At 43.5% G+C, this 22,797-nt stretch overlaps 1 protein-coding gene across 4 annotated transcripts in view; it reads left to right on the forward strand.

Moving 5' to 3' along the window:
• The window catches only part of LOC108874404 (RNA binding protein fox-1 homolog 3), a 344,196-nt gene extending 328,520 nt beyond the window's left edge, over positions 1-15,676 (forward strand). For all 4 annotated transcript variants that reach the window (XM_051074169.1, XM_051074170.1, XM_018662880.1 and 1 more), the window contains 5 exons: positions 1,749-1,881; positions 2,975-3,014; positions 5,321-5,379; positions 8,159-8,237; positions 10,481-15,676. In XM_051074169.1, coding sequence (XP_050930126.1) covers positions 1,749-1,881; positions 2,975-3,014; positions 5,321-5,379; positions 8,159-8,237; positions 10,481-10,525 — 356 coding nt within the window. In that variant the 3' untranslated portion in view covers positions 10,526-15,676. The remainder of the gene's footprint in view (positions 1-1,748; positions 1,882-2,974; positions 3,015-5,320; positions 5,380-8,158; positions 8,238-10,480) is intronic.
• Positions 15,677-22,797: the final 7,121 nt, after the last annotated feature.

The raw sequence follows: 22,797 nt of genomic DNA on the forward strand, positions 1-22,797 counted from the left end.
GGATTGTTTTTGCCCTTTAGCAACTACGCTCAGATGTCCACTGCTCCAAAAAAAGAGACTAATTTAAATGTCAAGGTCAGCATTATAAATCACATGGGGGAAAGGGGGCACCCTGTGAGTCCAGGCAGTCTATCGGTACGTTGGCAGCAAACAAAGTGCCCTGCACCTTGGTGGGTGTGTGGAGGAGGGGTATGTGGGCGTTACCTGGCCAAATGAGACGCAGAGTTTGAATATGTGTGCGGACCCACTAATGGAGCGTGATGTTAATGGCAGAAGACATTAAACCTGGCTCTCTGTGTTTTTAAAAGCACTACTAATCTGTCTCCCTGTCAGCTTTATTGAAGCAGCGGGGCTAGGGTGTGCATCGTTCATTAGGGTGCTCACTGGTTTCGTCCACCTGCAGGGTTAACGCTGCACATGGCACAATAACGCCAAACCGTGACTCCCCAGGCAGAAACCTATACGCCAGCGAATATATACGAGCTACCATGGATCTTCATTGCTGTCTAGTTTATCTGCAATCGCGAGGGACTGCACGCCGTCTCCTTTGTGGCGGCGGGTTCATCTGAAACACGGTGGATACATGTTATTAACCTGTGTTACTCACCCCAACTGAGCCACCGTCACCTCCCCTCCCCACACCAACAAGACCAGACAGGAGCTTCACAGCTGCCCATCACAGAGCCTTCTCTGATTGGAGAAACTGAAGTGGTCTGTGATGAATTCACCCAAAACATGTCATGGAAATGAATAAAGAAAAATAAGGTGAGGGGAGGGTGATGAGGAGGCGTAGCCGGGGGATGAAGAATAATGGAGATGACTGTGTTGTGATGGACTAGGCGTTGGGGGGGGGGGGGGGGGGTGTGGAACGGAGGGAAGGGGGATGTGGAGGAATTTCGATTGCTGGAAGAGAGGAGGCCAACTTAATCATGTCTGGAGATCGGTGTGTTTGTATGCACCTCCACAGCTCGTAATCAGACAGCCACCGGACTGATTGAAGGTTAAGTAGAGAGCTGAGGATCACATCGCCTGTCCTCTAATCTGTGACCACGAACATTTTGCCGCACCATCACGCCAACCCTTACTACTCACCCTGAAGCCTTTCACCCCAACCTACCCTCTCTGATTTGCTGGTAGCCGTCAGCAGAGGACATATGTGGCTGTGTGATTGGTTAAAGATGGTCCCAGATGGGTTTCGAGATGGGGGTCATACTGAGGTTTGGGCCTTGGCTGTCCTGCCCATCTGCTCCATTTCCCCTTGGGGAAGTTCTGAACATCTAGTCAGGTTGTTCAGCAACCTTCACCTCCCATTCGTCTCTACCCAACACCTAGAAACGCCCTCTACCTCTCCCCCGTCCACCCTCCCACTGTTCTCCTCGCTGCCAGCCCATTGTGTCTAAACTATGCAAAAGCCGTGGTGCGAAACTAGTGGTATTGCATCCATTACCTGCCTATGCTTCAAGGCTGCCCCTCGCCAGGCATCAGGAAAGGATGCGTACAGCAAATGTGGATCCTTGCTGAGTACGGCACAAAGCAGCGAGCTGGGAAAGGGGAGAGTGCTCGATGAGGCGCACCTAGAAAAGATTAAATCTATTGTTTCCTTGTCTTCCCCATAATGCATTCTGTCATAGGGAAAGCAGTGCCACACGTCTCTCTCTAATGTATTCTGTCATAAGGTAAGCAATGCCAAGTCGAGGATGTTCTCTGAAAGTCATTTTCTCCCCTCTCTCGTGTGTTTCCTTCCACAGTAACAGGGTTTCCCTACCCTGCCACAGGCGCTACGGTGGCCTATAGGGGTGCCCACTTGCGAGGTCGGGGGCGGGCTGTGTACAACACGTTCCGCACAGCTCCACCGCCACCACCCATCCCAGCTTACGGAGCGTAAGTATCGAATCTCTGACCTGAATCTATAAAACACACTAGTGTAAAAGTGTGTGTGTGTGTGTGTGTGACTGTACACAGCATTTTCCCACTGTGTTTGTATGCACATGCTGGAGTCGTATGTTCTGTATTGGCGTTTCTGTCTAAATGCAGGTGCAGTAGGAGATATTTATGTGTTATGCCTCCTAGACCATGCACTTTATGTTCAGCAGGGGAGTGGGGCAGAAAGAAAACAAGTTATTATACAGGATTCTCTTATGCAGTTAAGTTTGTTGCTGTTCATTTACTTTGTTATTCTTCCTGGAGGCGGTCTTTAGGGAGTAAAATCATTGTTGGTATCTAGGTATGTACATGCCCTAACTCTGCCCATCCTGATATTTCTACGTTATCTGTTGACAAAGGAGGAACTAACAAAGCCACAGGGAGAGCTGTAGAGAGCTGTAGAGAGCTGAGATAGCGTATTACTGGGCAGATCTCACTGGACTGTGACCAGGGCCTATGCTGATCTCCTGGCTTTGTGCAGCCCTGCCTCACACTCGTCTCTTATCAGCAGTGGTCTGTGTGGCCGTGGGAGAGGTCTGACGGAGGCCGGCCGAGGGCCCAGTATAGCTGTCTATCTGTGATTAGATCAGGATCCATCTTACTGCAGAGAGACTCACCGCTGAAGCTGGGACTGGAAATCCCACGTCCCCTCTCCCCTCCCTCCCACTCCGGGGCCCTTTGCTACTGATGGCAGCTGGTTGATTTATATAGCGGAGTCATGTGACGGAGCTCCTTCGCTGCCTTCTTTTGTCCTCCCCTCCTCTCCCCCACCTCCACCTCCACCACCACCAGCCCTCCTGACAACACTGCAGCAACTGGAAAGACAAACAATTTTACCCGAGCAGAAAATTGGACGGGGATGTGAAACGGTTGCACTTTTCGCTTTAATGTGTCATTCATTATTTGTGGTGCAGTACAGTAAAGCTGCTAAGAGCTGACCCCACAGACCTACAAATGGTTGAAATAGGAGGAACGTCAGGGGCTGAGATTCAGGAGGGTAGCATATACTCCAAATCAACTAACACTCCTTTCCTGTTCTCTAATTTCACAGGGTGGTGTACCAAGATGGCTTCTATGGTGCAGAGATCTATGTAAGTACAGTTGGCTTTTTCTTCTTGCCTGCTTAGATGAAACAGAAGTAAAGCAGACAAAAAGCCCAGCCCCGGAGACAAAAACGTGATCTCCTCAGCCCCCAGCATTCTCCCAGCCTCGCTGCCAAGCCGGTGTCGATTAGGTCTCTGTCTGCTGTGCCAAGAAACCCGACAACAAAATTTAAAACCCCCTCAGCTCCTCCCTCCTCGCTCTCTCCTCTCTCCCTATGATCTCAGACTTTGGCAAAGAGGCAGACCCGGGCTCAGTGTCCCATGTCAAGTTAGGTCATTTCTTCCTCTAGATTTGTCTGGGTTTTTGAGGTGGCTTGTCTTCTCTGGCCCCCCCGTTTCTCTCGCTACCGCCACTCTCCGGTTTTTGTGTTTGTGTACACTCAGAGGGGTTTGGCTGGGATATCCCTGCCCGCCCCAGGGGGTCTGCGCGGGGCCTGAGTGGAGCCGGTTCCTCCCAGCCATCACCATGCGGGAGATAAGAGGAGCGGCAGCAGATAAAGGGATTAGCCGTCCCTCTGGAGCTGTCCGTGCAGGCAGGGTCACATCAGGGGCTGGCCCTGCCGCACGTCGCCCTTGACAGAGAAAAGTATGGACGTTTGGGAGATAATGCTGAAATTACCACGCTGCCCCACTTTGACATCAGTCCAAACGTTTGCGGGGGGATGTAATTTGTCCCTTTGATTCTACTGCAAGCGAGATGACAGTGGGCACAGCGGCAATGACAGTTGCCTCTCACTTTCACCCCGACGACAACCAGCGTCTGGGAACAGAACGCTGAAGCCCAGTGATATATGACACACACACCAGCCCGTGTGATAGGACTGTATTTCACTGGCTTTTATTGTGGCCACAACCGCCACCACCGTAGACGAGACCCGGGCGGTGCTTTGAGTGATACTGTTTGTCTCTCACACTCGTTCTGCCACCTCCAGCTAAGTCCTGCACCCCAGTGTCCCCTGACCAAGGCCTGGCCAGGTTGGTCCATCGCTCAACCCGTCAGGCCAGCCCCTGGTGTTTTACTGCCATTAGTTTTGGCACTGGTCACTGCACTGCTTCAGACCGGCTGGGTGTGCGTGGAGGTCTCCGGCGACCAAAAGGAAGCTGTCCCTTGGCCCTCAGTGTCCTCCACAATCATTCAGTTGACACTGGCTTGCTGTCAAACTCAGCCAGCTCAAAGCCTCCCTTTGGAAACAGACGACCTGCTAATACATTAGCAGAAAGACAAATTGGACGTGTGCACATATAAATATACACTTTATACATTGCATGTGCTAATACATATGCATGCACGTCTATGTGGAAACACTCGAGTGCACAAACACGCACATCCCAAACGACAAAATAACAAATGTGCTGCACTGTTGTGTGCAGGATTTGACAAAGAGGGAGAGTGATTTATTGGGCGTGTTTGTTCAGGCTGTTGCTGTAATCAGCACAGTCCCAAGACATGGCCGTCCCACAGGAAGTCATCTGCCTCAAGCACTGCGACTTCCTCTCCCCACGGGGGGGGGGGGGCGGGATTCAAACACCGCCCCTGACCTGATTTCATGTGCAGCCGCGGCCGCGACCATCGTACCGTCGCCTCTCTGCGTCGCTCTCCGTCAGACGTCTTCCCCCTAGAGTTTAAAAATGAATGAAAACATGCATTATTAAAAGCCACCTATCCACCGTATGGACGCAGATGGGCACACACTCTACTGGCACTAATAGAAAAACAGTGGGAGAACAGCTTCATTTTTCAAAGAGAGTAATAGCAGCACTCCACAATGAGGTCTTTAATTCCTTCCCCACTCTGGCAAATGAATACAGCGGTCCTGACTCCCCAACGGTCCGACCGTCTTCTGCCTTCGTACTTCATTTGTGAGCCAGGGGGGTCGTGTGAAGAGAAGAAAGGGGCTCTTCAATAATGTAGGAGCAGATTCTCCTCAATCTAAAAACGGGCTGAATTTGGGCAGTGGGCTCACGTGGCCTCTGTTTTGCTGTTGCTGCTCCTGGGATGAGCCTCTAGTGTGACAATAAGTCGCCCCCCCTCAAACACGCCGCCTCTCAGAACATCAGTCATCCCCCTGTTGCCACCACCTGCCGAACACACCATATATCAAACAGCACCCTCTGGTGTCTGATGGGGAACTTACAGTTTGGGCTGACGATGAACATACTGTGCAGTGACATTTCACTATTAAGGCAATTTAAAGCTCTGTTGTCTGTATTGTTGTTTTCTTGTGTCTATAGGATCTAACCTTCCGCTGTGCAGGTTGTGCTTAATCATTGATTAATGCTGGTGTTTTCCACAGGGTGGCTATGCAGCATACAGATTTGCCCAGCCCACCACCACCGCTGCTTACAGTGACAGGTGAGAATCCCTCTCATCCAGTTCTCATCTTTTTAATAAGTGGGCTGCATTGAGAGCCTGAAATTAATCTCAATGTACCGTTATATTGAACAAAGACCACTGAGTATGAAATGTTGCATGCTTCAACAGTCCCACATCTTATAGGTCATTAATTATATCAGAGATCAATATATGAATCATTATGTTACCACAGTGGTCTTGAAGTCCAGCCTGAAAAACTTAATTAGACTGATGTGTTTGGATTATCTGGATCCATTTTGTTGGGGTTTTTGTGTGTTGTGGACAGTGTGGTGTCACATCAAGATTTCTGTCACAGCTCAAATGCAATTTCATAGAATGGAAAAAATATTTTAAATCATCAAAACAGGAGCCTCTTTCTTAAGATACTATTTTGCATAAAAGCTCAAGAAAACATGGAGAAAACTCATCGAAAGAGCAGGTAGATTGCTTTTTTTTTTTTCCTCCTTCCATCAGCAGCAGGCAGCAGAAAAGCAATGTGATGCTGATAAAACGATGGACGCATCTATACTGTGTTCGACAAGCTATTTTTGTCAATGTGAACTTAGATTCAAAGCAACAAGTTGATCCTGCAGGCTGTCAAATAGAGGAAATTACTGAGTGAAGTAGAAATAGATGAGGGAGATTCAAGGAAAATGCGTTCATCATAAAACACTTCAACACAAACGCAGCCAGCGTCACAGATTAATATCTAAAAAGAGCAGCAGAAGCAAGTAATTACAGTGTTTTCCTAACAGAAAGCAAGACATCTACAGGCCAAACACAGATGGAGAATGTATGTGATGAATGGGAGACTGCTTCACCAGCATTTTATATTATTCAATATAGGTTATTTTTGGTTTCTTGGGGTTTTTCTTCCCCTGTTATCTTATCTATTAGGCAAACCGCCGCATTCTTTTTAGCTCGGAGCTAAAGAACAGAAAGAAAAAAAAGACTAACCTTGTTGGACTCAATGAGAAAAGCAGTGATATATGTCGTGACTCTGTGCTTGTGATGGGAGAGTGGGTATATCACTGCGGTATTTATGAATGGCCTCAGGTCTGTGGAAGGGAGGCAGACAGACAGAGAGAGAGAGAGAGAGAGAAGAGACGGACCGGCAGGAACTCTATCACTTCTGAGTGATGTCACTCCGGTTCAGGTGTGCTCCGTTTGAGGAGGCGTCGCTGATTCATTTCGGCCCCTGAAAGCCGTTGTCAGCCGGGATGTGGGCTGGTTTGGGAATCTAATCTGGGAAGGATTGAGCATGTCACTTCTGATAACGTACACCCTGCCTGAGAGCCTGAAGATCATATCGATAATGTAAGATTTATCAGGCCTCGCCGCAGCTCGAATTATGAGCAGCCGTGCTCGGCAAGAGCAGAAATTGGACAGCAGCTTTTTTTTTCTCGCAGAGTGATTTAATTCCTGTTTCTCTTGCCTATACTTTTCCCTGAGATTTAATGTAATTCACCTCCAAGTTGTTTGTTTTGCTTTGTCTGTTTGTTTCCTTTTGAATAAGCGGTCATGCCCATTGGATCAATAGGGGTTTGTCTGTATTGTCTCGGCAATACCTTATCAGATTTAACCGTGGAGCAGTCAGCCAATCATAAAAAGAGGTCACCAGGATTGTGGAAGGCGTGTGAAACCCCTGTAAAATATGAAACATTTATTATCTGAAAAGCCCACAGTGCTCACAGGCTGCATTACCAAAGCCCTTTAAGTAACTAAACAGAGTTGGTAGTGGTGAGTCTGATGTATCAAAGAGACCTTGTGAAGAGCCAGTCACATTGTAGAGACCCTGCCGGCTTCCAATCAGCTCTGTCGAGGCTCTGTGACATTGCACAGGGTGGTTTGACCTGCCGGTCGTCAGCAGTGCCACTCTGGTGAGAGTCATTTTGTAGATATATTAGCCTTAGAGGGCCTGTGGGGTTCGGTGCTCACTGAAGATAAGAGGACCACGGAGACTTCCCCTGACCATCTCATGGCACCGGCCTCCTCCCCAAGGAGCCGAGACAGCCTTTCTGATTTCACGTCCTGTTCACTGACCTTGGGTGCTGCCGGACTTAAATGGGCCGAGCCATATTTAGATCTTATATAACTCAATGTAGCTCACGCGAAAGGCATGAGCGCTGTATGTCTTGTTGTCTCCTTTAGGAGAATTTCTTCCTCTCTCCACTTTTTTATTCCTGGTTGATTTGGTGCCCTCAGTCCTTGGCTGGGTGTGCCTTATCTGCTCCGTGCAGACCCTCATTTGCAAGCGAGCATTGAGAGAAAAAAAAAAGAGGGAAGTAAATAGAGGAATATGTGAAGTCGAATAAATAAATAAATAAAGCAGACACATCTTGTCCTGTCTCAGAAGGAAATTGGAAGGATTAGTTCCAAACCAGTAACAATGAAAAGACAGGGGTGTGAGCCCAGTGTGCAGCCTGGGTAAACAAGAACAGGGTGAGAGACCAAGCCCTCCAGCACCAACTGTGTTTCCTTCTCTGCATTTTTCTTTCTTTCTGTCTCCCTCTCTCTCTGCTCATTACCTATTCCATCCACCTAATCAAGATGACAATGAAAAGACAAGTATAATTCGCCAACCTTTGAACTCCCCTTTTTGAACCACCTTGTATAATGTAGGAAGCCCAGGGGGCTGAGGAGGGAAATAATTGATTGTGTTAGAGACTTGAAAGAGTTGACTTGAGGGGTTGAGCATTAAACAAGCATGCATAAATGTTCTGCTCTCCTCGTCAATGATAGATCAATGACCGTGTTCTCTGTGCCTCCCGTTGTGCAGCTATGGCAGAGTCTATGCAACAGCAGACCCCTACCACCACACGATTGGCCCTGCCGCCACATACAGTGTGGGGACTATGGTAAGTCCATGAGACCGCCGCCTGTTTCTGTCTGCAGCCTCTCTGAAACATCACGACACGAGCTAGCACACACACAGCTCACACTCCAAAATAAAGACCAGAGACTGCAGTGGTCACTGGTTTTTATTTGTCTTATTTATTCATTAATTGATTTAGCTTTTGTCGTGCTATCTGGCACACCCTAGTGGAGCTGAGCAGTACTCTAAAAGCCCGGCATGTGGAAATTTCTCAGACATTTAGTGCAACAAACTAATGTTATGCCACGCAAGCTCACCTCATGCAATATTGATTTGACACAAGTTCCTCCTGAAATGAGAATGAGTGATCACTGCAGTGTTTTTTTTTCTTTTTAACTCAAACTTTGCATCTTACATAACAACTATATTTCCAAGCGTTCTGTTCATTCCACATCACTCCACTCACTGCAGAGTGAGTTGGATCATCTTTATTTTTTTCCATTCAGCCAAACCAAACTTGAAGGGATGAAGTTGAATTGTTAATGTCTGTTTTTAGCTAGCTTTTGCAGCTACTGTAACATCAAAGATGAAATGTGACGATAAATAAAAGAACATCGTTTTTTTTGAAACAGAGAGAGTTTCTCTTTGGTTTTGTTTTATGATGATGAGGGGATGGGACCGAGCTCAGCAGACCAAACCTAGAGATTAAGGACCATCAAACGCATGCAGCAGTGTGCCGTGGGACATAAAAGAGAGAGCGAGACGGAGGGAGGGAGTTGTCTCGCCCTCCCCTCCTGCCCACAAGCTTGATCAGGAGGCGTGCTCTCTGCTTGAGAAATGACTGAAATTTACCATTCCGGCATGCATGCGATTTTTCAACAACATTAAAAAAAAAAAAAGGCGTACAGTTCCCCGGTGCAGCTGCTAGCTAAAAGCTTTCATTAATTAAGACATTTCTTTTTCCTCTTCATTTACTTAATTAAAAAATGTGCTTGAATGTTTTTTTATTCTTTCTTCTTTTTCCTCCAAATTTCCTTCCATTTCTCTGACACTTTAATCGTCCTCTTGATGAAAGTAGAAGACAGGATTTGGCCCCTAAAAATATCCGCGCTAATGTTGTGTGTGTTGGGAGCTCAGGGAGCTAACACAGACTCGAGAGGGTGTGTGTGCATGAGTGTGTGTGTGTGTGTGTTCGTGTGGTGTGGACCAAATGGCAAGGCTACTGGGAGATGAGCTGTGCCGAGGCCAACATCTAATAAACTCATGAGCTAAAGAGAAAAGACCAGTGTGGTTCCTAATTCTTTTATCACATTTGATTAATGGTTCTCCAGCAGAGAGGAGTCATTTTTGCATTTAAAAGCTATACAATAATTAGTTCCTCTGAGGTTGAGGTTGGAAATTTTCTTTACTCATTTCCAGCATGCAGAAGCATTTCATACGGATGAAAGTTTTGTACAAGCAAGAAGGCTCCCCAAAATTAGGCAGAATTAGCCTTTGAAGACATTCAGGAGCTTTTGGAGTTTGTCTGAATTGAATCCTAATTGCGGTGGAGCCACCCAAAGATGAGAGGAGGGACTGTGTGTGTGTGTGTGTGTGTGTGCGTGCATGTGCAGGTGTGCATGCATAGGCCCACGTGCATGCTTTACATGTGTGTGTGTCTGCCCTAGATATCTTGAGCATGGTGCTAAATCTAAGGGCTAATATCCTGTGGTGGTTTGCCCCTCCAGAAAGGTGCAGACACCTCTGCTAGACTTGAAAAGGAGCTGTGATTAAACCTCTCTGAACTTATTCTGCTTTGGTTGAATCTCTGATATTGTTATGGCCTCAAAAGGAATGGATTTCCTCAAGTGAAAAAGCACAAAGCGCAATATTTTCCAATTTATTGCTTAATGTATTAAATTCGAGGAAAGACGGAAGCTCAGGCCCCGTGTTTCTATGATTTTTTTTTTCAAGAAAGTGCTTTTTTTTTTTTGCTTTGCTACTGTATAAAAAATATTTTACAACAGTTCATTTCCATCATCTGCGCCAGTTAAGCTCCAAATCCACCTCAACTCCTGATAACCCTGTTCCTAACACACACCCACAGCGTATGCAATCAGGCAATCAATTCAAACAAAAAGCATTTATTGGCTTAAATATGTCAACTATCAATCCGCCTCCATTCCAATATTAAAATTAATATAAATAACTTGCATGGAAAAAGGAAGGAAATTTGTGGAGAAAGAGAAACCGACTAAAGCTGTCACTTGAATACTGATTGGTACTTTTTCATCTTTGATGTTGCAGGCTAGCCTATACAGAGGAGGGTACAGTCGCTTCACTCCCTACTAAAAGAAAGAAAAAAAGCGAGAAAAGACAGAGACATTACCCCAACAAACAAACAAACAAACAAAAAAAAAACAATCTAAAAAAAAAAAAAAACACAAAACAAGCGAACACCCGGTCCTTGGTGGGGAGCTAAATCAAACTAAAAGCTTCCAGGTCCCCATGCTGAGCCCCTCCCCTGACACCCTCTCAAGCCGATATTTCTACAACAACCTTTTTGATGTCATCATTGGTCTGCTCTTGTTTTGTATTCATTTTGTGCTTTTGGTTTTCTTTTGGAAAGTTTTATGCACATGTGCATTATCTCGATTGCTGTATATGGGTGCTGTGTCACCATAACCAATGTGAGCCTACTGCAGCACGCATGATGCATGCTCAGAGGTGTGTGTATGCAGCCGCTGTCATCTGACTAAGAATATACTGGGGCATTTTTATAGTACATATATACACACGACAAACAGGAAACACACCAGGTCTGATCAGGTCGACACTGATCCATCCCAGTGAATTACAGTTCTAACCTCTATTTTCCATTTAACACGCAGAAATAACGAGTCCAGACGCTGACGAACATGCCTTGGTAATTCTTAGGTCAAAGACGGCACTGCTCTGACTGCTTCTGTTTTTCCTTTAAACGTTGGAGTGTCCTACTGTTGTGCACTTGCAGTGGAGTCTTACAAGCTGTACTATGTTGGTATGACAGCATGCAGAGTAAAAGGGTCACGAAGGTCAGATTTTACGTCTTGGACTCACAATGCTCATGTTCCAGCCCAGTCTCCTGCAAACTGCTGTACATTTATATGCAACCACTCTGCACTGGTGCTTACGTTTTGGGAGAAATGTAACACTGGCTGTGTGACGTTCAGGGACACAGTTGTGTAAAGCCAAAGGTAAATATAGGGGACGATTACTTTTACTATAAGAGGTCTCTGACCACGTCCTTTAAGACTTTATGAGGCTGCTCCAGGAGTGTTTTCATTGGCTGAATTCTAATAGCGAGGAGACGCAACTTCATGTTGTGGTGGATTCAAAAATATTTTAGAGTGGGCTTTGTAGGTTTCGCAGATTCTAATATTATAGTTCTGTCTGACGTTTTTGTGTTAGCAGTTGTGTGTCGATTAGATTGTGTAGCTGTAGTTCGTGACGTCCTATTGGAAGGTGTTTCAAATATTTTGTTCATAACAATAAAATGCTGTGTAACATAGTGACAAAGTACAGTCTCAGTAGAGAGTGTAGCCTGTACATAACATTTATTACAAATCTGTTTTACTAGATTAGTGCACTTAGCCAGTGAACTGAAAAAAGAGTTTTTATAATTAACCAATAATTTAAGTCAAATATGAAGGAAAATACCCAAAAGTTACTGGTTCCAGCTTTTCAAAGGGAGGATGTGCTGCTTTTCACTGCTGTGTTTCACTGGAAATTGAATGTATTTTTGGGTGTTGGACTGTTAGCTGGACAAAACAAGCTCTGGGAGTTTGTGATGGACAGTTTTTACTATTGTTTTAGTTGCAGCGCTGGACTAGATTATGCATGGGTTCCTATTTTTCTGCTCAGTCAGCATACAGCATGTTTCCCCCAAAACGTAATCGGTGAAATGCAGAATAGTTGCACATGAGTTTCATTTGCAGAAGATAACGGTTGCGTATCCTCACTAATACACCGCGGCAGATAAACTGTCCCAAACATCCACTCACACACACAGAGTCATGACACAGCACTGAGGTGGGTGAACCGGACAGAGGGCTGTTCTGCTACAAGTCACTGGTCTCTTTTTTAAGCATTGCACAAAATGTTTTACCTCAGGATAAGCTAACTGAAACTCACAAACTAGAATACAGTGCTATTCACTCCTCAGCAGGCAGGATAGTTTCATTTCTAACACAACCAGCAGGTTTGTCCTCTTTGCAACACGGCTTTCTAGAAGAGCTGATTTTTGATTTTTTGTTTAAGCAGAGACCCCAAGAGAGGATGATAAAACAAGACTGTACTGTTGTTCTTTATTAAAGCTACTGTATTATATAAAAAATATACATATATATGTGTAGACATAAACTGTATAACACATTTTACACTGTATACACACACAAGTACAGTATGATATATTCTAAAAGCACCCAGGAGTTAGGGGACACAATGTAAATGTGTAGAGTGCAGCAGTGCTCGCCTCTTAGTCGACACACAGTCGTTGCATTGGCTTCTATTACAACTTTGTGCTACGTGAGGTGGATTGAAAAGAAAATCTCTGTGTAGCTACACTTAGCTGTCAAGATTTCAGTGCAGCTATGGAAACTCAAAGCTATTGCCAATAATATTTAATTTATATGTACTCACAAAAGTGTTTGTGGTCTCAAAAGAAAAAAATCTGTTTGTTGCACTTTATTTGTTTTTTTTCTTTGTTGTTGTTTTTTCAAATCCTTTCTGAGATGTAACATATTTATAAAAGTATCATATACAGCTAGTTATGTTTAGTCGAGATGTTAAAATGCTATAGAGTAATGTTGTATATCAAAAAAGAAAATGAACCCATTATCTCATGAGTCAAAGAAAATCTTTATGTGGGTAAAGAAACATTGTTCTTCCTTTTCTATGCTAGTACGTACGCACCGTTTGGGGTTTTTATATGAGTCGAAAACAAACTTTGAATATTATTTTTACCATTTTCAAAGGGGAGAACTGGTTTGTGCATTTGTAGGAGTTTCTCATATAAACTCTGCAGCAGAGTACATGTGTGGGTGTTCAGTTAGTGACCACTATTAGTAAGCTAGACTGGAATGAAGTAGATTTTTTTGTTTGTTTATTTTCTGATCTGAATGTGTGTGCCTATGTGCTCTCTATATATATATGCATTAGAATGTGTGTGTTTGTGTGTGTAAGGGAGACGAGAGAAAGAGGAAGTGAATGCAGTTTGCTAACATACTGTAGTTTACAGTAAGCTAACAGTTTAACGTGACTTCACTCTGAGTCCCTGTAATAACATTACGATAGTTTAACTCTGACCTCAGACCTATCAGTGGCAGGAAAATAAAAAACAAACACGGTCCAGCTTTTCCTCGTTTCAAGTGATGAAGAGCTGCTTTGGCTTTTTTTGACCTGTTTGGTCTCTTTAACTATCATCAGAGCAGAACGTGCTAATGTTTTAGCATGCAGTGTGTAAAGGAAACATAAAGAGGGGTGGGTTAGAAGTGAGAGTGAGAAAAAATGTCAGGTTTGTTGAGAACTTCTGAAAAGTCTTTAAAAACAATATCAAAATGGTGCTATGTCATTGTGGATGGGATAAGTACAGAGCCTGAGAGATGCTCATGGAGAAAGTAAAAGGAATGAAAAAGACGTTCCTAATTTTTTGGCCACCTTACACATGTACTTATATGCAGCATGTGGACGACTACAAGTTATAGAAAACATCTTAACAACAAAACCCAAAACAACATCACCATGATTTTCAGTCTCAAACATGACGGTATTAATGATCTAATCAGCTAAATCATCTGTCAGACATTCATCAGCTAATTTAAATGACTACTGTTGATACTAAACTAATACTAATTATTAATTTGCGCTCTTGAATGTATCATTTCTGCTCATAGATCTATAAAATGTAATGTTAAATTAATGTGACGTGTTTTTTAACAGATGTCAGAGATGACTGAATGTTCCACAGGTTAAATCTGAAGTTAATCACTTATCTCCAATCACAATCAAATTATTCAGATACTAATTTAACACAAAATACTAATTAATGTGCAAAAGAATTAATAATGTGTTCTTGATCGTATGTAGATACAACACCCAACTGTGCTGCTTGGCCTCTAAATGAGACAAAGACAGTGACCCATGAATTCTCCCTCCAGTCTTCAGCATAAGTAACTAAACATTAACTTAGATGATTCAAATTTAGATTTTTGTCCCATAAAACTGAAATTTTACAGCGTAAATTAATCCCAGTGATTCATGCTGCTGTACTTGACTTGTACAGTACTGTATGTTAAAGCATTAGCACATGTAACGGCAATAATCTGACCCTCTGGGGGCTCACAGTTTGTTTTTGCTGAGCAGGCGGACCGATGGGACAAACTCAAAGCCAGTAGCCTTCACTCGTTTTCATCTTTTTAACCTCGTCAGAAAAATAACAGACAGCTGCAGTTTGAATGTGCTTCCTGATGTTAAAGACCTGCTGGTCAGCTGCTCGACTAAAGGCGGACACTACACAAAACCAAACATGTTTACAGATGCACCTTGTGCTTTATCCCAAGAGATATCTCATCATGAGGTTTCGTAACAGACTCATCCACACTCTGACACTTTCCTACTGTCATGTTATTACAGGGACGAGTTTGAGTGTTGTCACCTGGAATTGCTCCTATCAGTCTGCACGGGTTTGTCTACAGTTTACAGAAAAAGTTCAAATTAGCGTTGTTTAACTGTTTCGGTGTCAGCTTATCAAGGCTTAAATGTTAAAGACATAAACATGTAAATAACTCTGGTAGTCAGTATTGTAGAGGTCTGAGCCGTTTTATTATGCTTACAGTTAGTCAAGAGTAATTTAAATGTGAATTTATAAAACAAACACTTTGATATTTTTTGGTTTCGTTTGCTTTTGTTGTATTCCATAACCAGCTTAATATGCAACCAGACCTCTATTTGATCCAAACATCTGTTCGTACTTATTAATAGTAGTATTGAGATACGTTTACATATCAGCAGAAAATACTCTTTATCCATCATTTATATTTACTACAAGTATTCACTAAGCCCTGATAAGCTGGCAGGTGCATTTATTAATCCACCTAAAAGATTTGTACAAAAAAGAACCAAGCAAAAAAGTTACAGTACCTGTAAATACATTTAAATGTATATACACACACACTATATCGCAATTCTCTGAGTAACTGTTTTATATGTATTCCTATATGAAGTGGGGTTATCTGTGTATTTTCAATTCAGCTGAACTTGTTCTTGAATTGTATGTAATTTCTATAATGAGAATATATTGTCTGAAAGGTGTAAAGTAATTTTCTTTTGGATTAATTTCATAGGTAAAAGTATACTATTATGACTTTTTTTTCTTTCTTCATGAATTCTTTTTGTTGTCAATATGTGACATAAGTAATCTCTGATTGTTTTGAGTGTCAGAATAAAGCAGTTATAAGACGATTATGTCTGCCTTCACACATGGATGTTGTCAACTGAAGGGTTTTCCATCAAAATCTGCATTCAGATTTTATTTTTTATTTTCTCTCATGTATGTGCGCGCGTTGTTTGTTTCTTTAAAAACGTTTTCTCACCTCCAGCGGTGTCTGGTGATGCAGATAGTCTAAAAAAGAGAATATTTCTGTGGTGGATAAGAGATCAATGCAATGCAGCTTTATTAATGACATAATCTTTTGTAGCCTACTTGTGCACCTCTAAATCACAGCCTGCAGCCGCAGTTTCCTCCAGCAATTAAAATAGATCTGGTCTTCTTCTGTTTTATGGGCGTTTCTGAGCTTTGTCGGTGGGATTAAGAATCAGGACAACACCTTACTATGCAGCCATTTAGCCAGCTACATCCATGAGAAATAGAGACTGTTGTAGCTTCTTGTCAACTGGAAATGACTTTATACATACCAGTTAAAGCAACAAGATACAAGAATCCAAACTGAAGCAGGCTAACATTAACTCGACACCAATAATGAGGTGAAAACAAAATGGCAGTCATCTTCCTCTTCCTCTGCCAAAGTTGCTCTGAAGTCTCTCAGCCGTCAGATTACTGCGCTGGACTGGCAGCACAAACTCACGTCTCAAAACCCAGAAACTATCTGCATGGCTCGATACCGCTGGGTCTAAGTAGAAAAGTAACTTCTTCTTTTTTTGTAATCTGGATGAACTGATCCTTTATCAGTTTAATTTCTTGTTTTAACAAACTACGACTGAAAGAAGTGCAGGCTCTGATTCCTGAACTAACCCTCTCCTGAATCCTTCACATCCGCGGGTGATTAATATATTTGTGTCGACAGCCCCTCCACTTCTGGGCTGCCTGTCAGTGAGGACTATATGTAGCTCCGGCACTATTGTGCTCCCTCCCTGCTGAGCTATAAGGCTGCATGTGGATATTTTTGTATGGTGGGTCCCTAGCGAGCGCTCAGTAAATCTGAGGTATAGGATAGATAGGGGAGGTGGAGAAGCTCAGGCCAGTTCCTCCACGAGAGGAGATAGATGCGAGGAGATGCTGATTGAGCACGCCACTTGGCTGACTGTTTGTCTCTCTGGATTAGAAGCTGAAGGGGGGCGGGGTAACGCACTACAAAGCCATTTCAAAATTAAAGCCTCGCCTTCTTTCATTTATTTATTTATTTATCAGAAGCTCCACAGAGCTGCTGAAGATCACTCTGAATTAGCAAGCATCTGTCATGACGGGGGTCCTGGGACACCTGCCTCGCCTTGCCTGCCCCCCGACCTGCACACACCCCACCCTCCTCTTCCTCTGCTTCCATCCAGCCCCATTACACTGAGACTTTTCACTTTGCACTGCCAAACCGCCGATCTCCACTTGTATGATCACAGCGCACTCTGATCTTTATTCTGGGGAGAGCAGTAGCACTAGTTTTGGCAGGCGGAAGGCCTCTGCTCCCGCTTCTTTTATGCCGCACGACAAGAGCAGGATGAAAAGTGAATGAAGCTGTTGTCTCTCTGCTCTCAAACTTTTTTGCAGTTGAGTTTTAAACGTTGTTTCCTTTCGGCTGTTGTGACTCCGTCGTTGTGTCTTAACCTTACGTTGTGAACTTTTCCTCATTGTAACAGTGCACGTTGCATAGATGGAAAAAATGTTTGGGCGACAGGACTTTAAAGAAAGTGTGTGTTGTTTATTCCATACATTATCCCATATGTTTACTTGTATTTTTTTTTCAAAGAGCTACTTCCTAGCCTTCCTATTTCCTGTGACAAGATGCACACACTCCTAGAAACTTGTTTAGAGAGAAATAAACTTGCACCAAGCTGCTCCACACTGACTTTTCATAGCACCTCTCATTATGTATGCCTTACAGAAACATTCATTCTGCATATTTACCAGTCTCCCCACTTTTCTCCCCTGTTTCCAGTAAATACAAAAGGAAGAGCTGTACTCAGTATTGATGGACATCACAGATGAAAACAACGAAGAGAGGAGAACTAGCTTTAAGAAAATAACACAAGAAGAAGAAGACGAGAAGGAGTCCCTCTACTGAGGCTGGCGAGGGAAGACGGGAGGCGTACAAAGTGGCGCCGCGGCAGCGGTGTCAAACCAGCCACAAACTTGACAGACGGAGTGAGCCAGTTTCCACCAGGGACCACCTTTTTGCCGGGTAGAAAAAGACAGAGAGAGAAAGAAAAGTGTCCCGTTATTATAAAACATTTTATTTTTCTATACTTTTGTGATTTACAATGGTAAAAAAGTGTGTATAAAGCAGTATATATGTACAAATCTGTTTTTATGTTTTTTGGTAAGGGAGATGAACAGTTGGCCCTTGATGCTGATTCTGTGGTATGCAGGAAGGAGGAGGGAGGAGCCCCCCCTCCTCTCTCTATGGCACACTGCTCTGTCGCCGAGGTCGTGTAAACAAAAACATAAACAGAAAGGTGGCAGGGAGAGCTCGGCATCCAGGCAGAAGCACTTTCTACGCTGTACTTCCTGTGGGTGGAGTCAAAGGTCAGCCTCCTGGTCTCACTGCTCCGCCTTCTTCCTTCCAACCTCCCCGACCACCGTCCTTACTTCCTTCCTTCCTTTTTTCGGGCCGGTGATGTCGCTCCTTCCTCCTTGTTGCGGTGTCACTGGCCGGCAGCGCCTACTGTTAGCAGCGTCCCCTGTGGATACTGTCGTGATGTCACTTCCTCCTGGCAGCACCATTGGGCATCCCCGCCCTCCCCAATGGGCAGCGTCACTGGTTTACAGCGTTGGGGAGTGGGGGGTTGAGCCACGGCGGGACGGTGAGACGGTGTATAAAGCCGAGCCTCCCCGGTCTGCCCCTCTCCACGCCCCAGCAGAGGTCAATGACTGAGGACTAGTTAGAGAAAATGGCGCAGAAGTCGCCGACTTTACTCACCTGCCAGACTCCGAGCCCAAGCCTTTGTGTCACTCTGCACCGACGGACTAACTATCAGACCAACGTGATGATAAGGTGCGTACAACTACCAAGGATGCACGTTTCCACCTGCCGAGAATAACTCATCAACGTCCATGTAACAAATTGAATTATAATCGAATAATCCCATTGTACTACATCAGCAGGTGCATAACCAAAACACAAGCCTGAGGCATATAGACTATGTCGCTAGATAAAACATTATAGAAATACAGTAGTGCCCATCCAACGGTAACAAGGAACGAGGGCTGAAATATGTCAATTCTTTTGTCAATGTATTCTGAAAATATTTATTTGTGTGTTTTTTTTTTTGTTTGTTTGTTTGTTTGTTTTTTTGCAGCACTGAAAACTTTTAAAGAGGAAAAAAAGTTTTAATTTGGTGGAAGCGAAACCTTAATTCTTTATATCAGGAGAGTCACTGTAAACGTGTTTAAACAAGAATGTTGGTTCAGTTCTTTGAATGTACTTTAATGTCTAGGGTGTCCAATAAGTATGTATTCTTTTTCTGTATATAAATATATATACATATCTATTATATGGGCTGTGGTGATGTCAGGGAGTAGAGGGGGTGGGCAGGAAAGCCTCTGGCCCCCGAACATAGATATCAGACCCCCCTCCAACTAAATATGTCCCTGATATTTACTGTAACATGTGATCATGTGTTATATGATTGAAAGTGTGATGGTGATAGTGTGAACTGATCTTCCCTGAAATCCCCCCTTTACTACACAAAACAACACACACACACACACACACAAAAGCTAAGCAGCAGTCAACACACACTCAGATTACACACACACACACACACAACATATTTTCCCATTCAGAGCAAAACATCACATCCTACTTTTACCCGACAAACACTTCAGGAAAAGAATCACATCTGCAGTAATTTCGGCCCCTCGTTGGAGCTGCAAAGACTTGCTAATTAGCGCAAGGTGTCAGATAAAAAGTTGATGAATATTGATTTTTCTTTTCTTACTTGAACCAAAGTATGATTTGAACACACAGTCTCAGTGCTCTTTGATCAGGAGACAGCGGGACTCGGTGATGGCGGCGGAGCCCGGATGTGTATTGACGTGACCCAGATTTCATTCGCTCATTACTGCTGAGGAAGAGCTCGGCTCTTCAGCTAACGTAACGAGCCCCGCTGACGAAGCCCGGCTCGCAGCTTTCCTGCAGAAGCCTCGGTTTATGAACTGCTGTTCTCATGCTGACCCTGGTGGGCGGGCGGTTTTATTGCATATTGGAAATAACCTGCTGGCCCTGAGAAGAAACTTCATCATCAGAGGCGAGCAGGTTCGGGTGAAGCACAACTTTGTTTGAGAGTTCAGGGTACACTACTTGGTAGTGGTTTTGTGTGAATTGTTGAGAAGGTAACACTAGGTTAAGCTCCTGACTTCCTGTACAAAACTACAGTGTGTACTGTTAATATCCTGTACAGTAAATCTCACCTCACACTTCTTGATTAACTTCATCTTATTTCAGGTTAAAAAAAAAAAGACTTGTTCTGAATCAGGGCTCCTACCCACGCGACCTCTGTTCATCTGTAGACAGCTTCTCATATATTACAAAGAGTATCTATATCATGGCAACTAACTGTTGTGAAGTCTAATTGGGGTAAAGTCGGTCTCCCACGCAGCGATCATATGCAGGCTTAGCATTTTCATACCTGTAGGTCTGTTTCTGAGAGTCACATGATTCATCTGGCCTACTTACAGCACTACAGACTTGTGGTGGGTCAGAAAAGACTCAGGAGCAGGTTGGACTTTTAGTTTGACAGGAACTTCCTGGGAGCTGCAGAGCTGCTCTGGAGGCAGAATCAGCTTAATGGTCGAGTTAATTGGCAGAGATAAAGAACCACGGTGTTTCTTTTGTTTTTTGTTTGTTTGTTTTTTTTTTTAGCTTACAAACATTAAAGTTTGGTCACATGATGTCCACTAATTATCTATGCACTTTGCAGAAAACAAAGGAAAAAAAAGTGATGTCACATGTGATAGGCACATTTTTGTAAGGTTATCTTCTCATTCTACTTCACTACAGGTTCATGAAATCTAAGAGGAGAAGGCTGGTGTTATTATACTGAGGATGTAAACATCTGGTCAGTGATGTTATATCAGATAAACAGGAGTAAATTCAGCATCTGTTGGGGACTATTTTCAGCAGTGGATTAATACGTATTTGGTGAAATAACATGTCACCCAGTTTAGGATTAAGATACTTCAGATACACAGACTCAGCGCTGGTTTGAGCTGCATCTGTCAGAGCAGTGTTTTACTACAGTCTGTGACAGGACACATAAGTGTATTTTATGTTAGAGGTAGATATGTAGCATTTCTATGGGGCAGTTACTGAGGCTGTTACTGTTTTAATTTATGCAAATTGAAAGGTTGAAATTTTCAAACCAGAATCCGACAGATTCCTAAATAAGTTTCATGTGTATCTGAATAAGTCTCTTTATTTCCTATTGTTTCTATTGATATCACTATTGTTATTGTTAGTAGTTGTAGTAGTAGTAAGGGACAGAGTCCAATGTTACAAAGCACTATAGTATTATATTAGCAGTTCACAATTAAAACTATTATGCACAATTCTAAACATGTAAGATAATTAGGCACTTTAGTACACAACTTCCTCTCTAGTATTTGATTATTCTTATTATTCTAAACATGAATGAAAATATATTCCCTCTAGCATGTATCAAGAAGAGAGAAGACAGTTCACCAACGTTACAATACTGAGCCGTCCTGGTACAAACTGAGGAAAAAGCACATTAAAGCTGCTATAATGAATATTTAGTTTGGGCACACTTGAAGGAAAATAACTCAAAGTTGTGTAATGATGAATAGTTGTAGAGCTACTTTGCATTTTTCTGAGCTAACGCAATTATTTTTGTTAGCATTCAACTACAGCTCCCATGAGACTTCTGCTGCTGTATTTGAACACTGACAAAAAATAGAGATATTTTATTGCCTTTGTTTTCTTTGGCTTCATCACAGTGAGGATGACACATCGTCTTTTGATACATAATGACTATAAAAGATAATGATTAGTGGAATTTGAAGTGAACTAAGTCGTAGGTCTGGCTGGTCTTCCATGTTAGCAGCTGTACTAGCATCAGTGGTCAGGTTTGAATTCTGTTTCTTTTTCGGTGCTATTTCTCCAGGTAGTTTTAACTCACACTCTCACAGAGCTGTGGTTGTTTGTCTCTGCTCGCTGACGCACAGCTGAGTTTATTTCTGCGTCCAGAGACGTTCTGTCTCTCCAAAGCTGCGGCCTGCTCCTCAGCAGTGGGATGGAGTGGGGAGGTGGGGGTGGGAGGGGGCAGGGTTAAAGCGACCCTCCCTTCCTTCCTTCAGATGCCTTCAGTATGAAGAACTGGTCCTGATCTTCCCGAGCACAACTGCTTGAGCTGTGACACTAGCAGGATGTCCCCCTCTGAGAGTCCCCCGCCTCCCCCCCGACCCCCCGACATACCCGCCCCATGCGACACCCTCCTCCCGCCATCCCAGCTCCCCCCTCTAGCCTTCTAGTATGTGAGTTGACTGGCCCCTTTTGTATTCCTGGTGTTCTGTACATAATAACCCTCACCTGTCCTTTACCCCTCCCCTCCTGCCCCAGCTGTCCTTTCAGGGGGAAAAAGAAAAAAAAAAAAAACATCCTCTGACTCCCCGAAATCTTGTATTTTGTTCTAATAATGACAAAATTTATTTATAAGGATTTTTTAAAATCTATCTCTTTCTCCTTTTTGTAAATGTTCCAGTTAAATAAAGTTTAAAAATGTTAAAAAATTAAATGGATATATTGAAAGGTTAAAAAAATGTCTCTAGAAGTCCCTGCCCCCTCCTCTGGCTCTGTACTCTGAACTTTGTGTTTTTGTTTTTTCTCTTTCTGTATGCTTCTCTTTACGTGCTTCAGATGAAGAGTTCTATTTATTATGACATTAACGTTATTATAATTATGACTAATTATTAATATTATCATCATCCTCATCATCCTCATTATTATCATTAATAAACTTGTCTACTTCAGCCTGTGTCTCGGCGCTGTTTTGTGGTGAGTGATGAGTTTCTGTGAGCTCGGGGGCAGACTGGGACTCGTGGTAAGACTACAAATCCCACGGCACAGCATCGCTGCCACCATATGAGATGAGCCAGGTGGAAATGGGCGGAGCGGCGC

Source organism: Lates calcarifer, linkage group LG11, assembly GCF_001640805.2.
Source record: "Lates calcarifer isolate ASB-BC8 linkage group LG11, TLL_Latcal_v3, whole genome shotgun sequence".
Taxonomy (NCBI): Eukaryota; Metazoa; Chordata; class Actinopteri; family Centropomidae; genus Lates; species Lates calcarifer.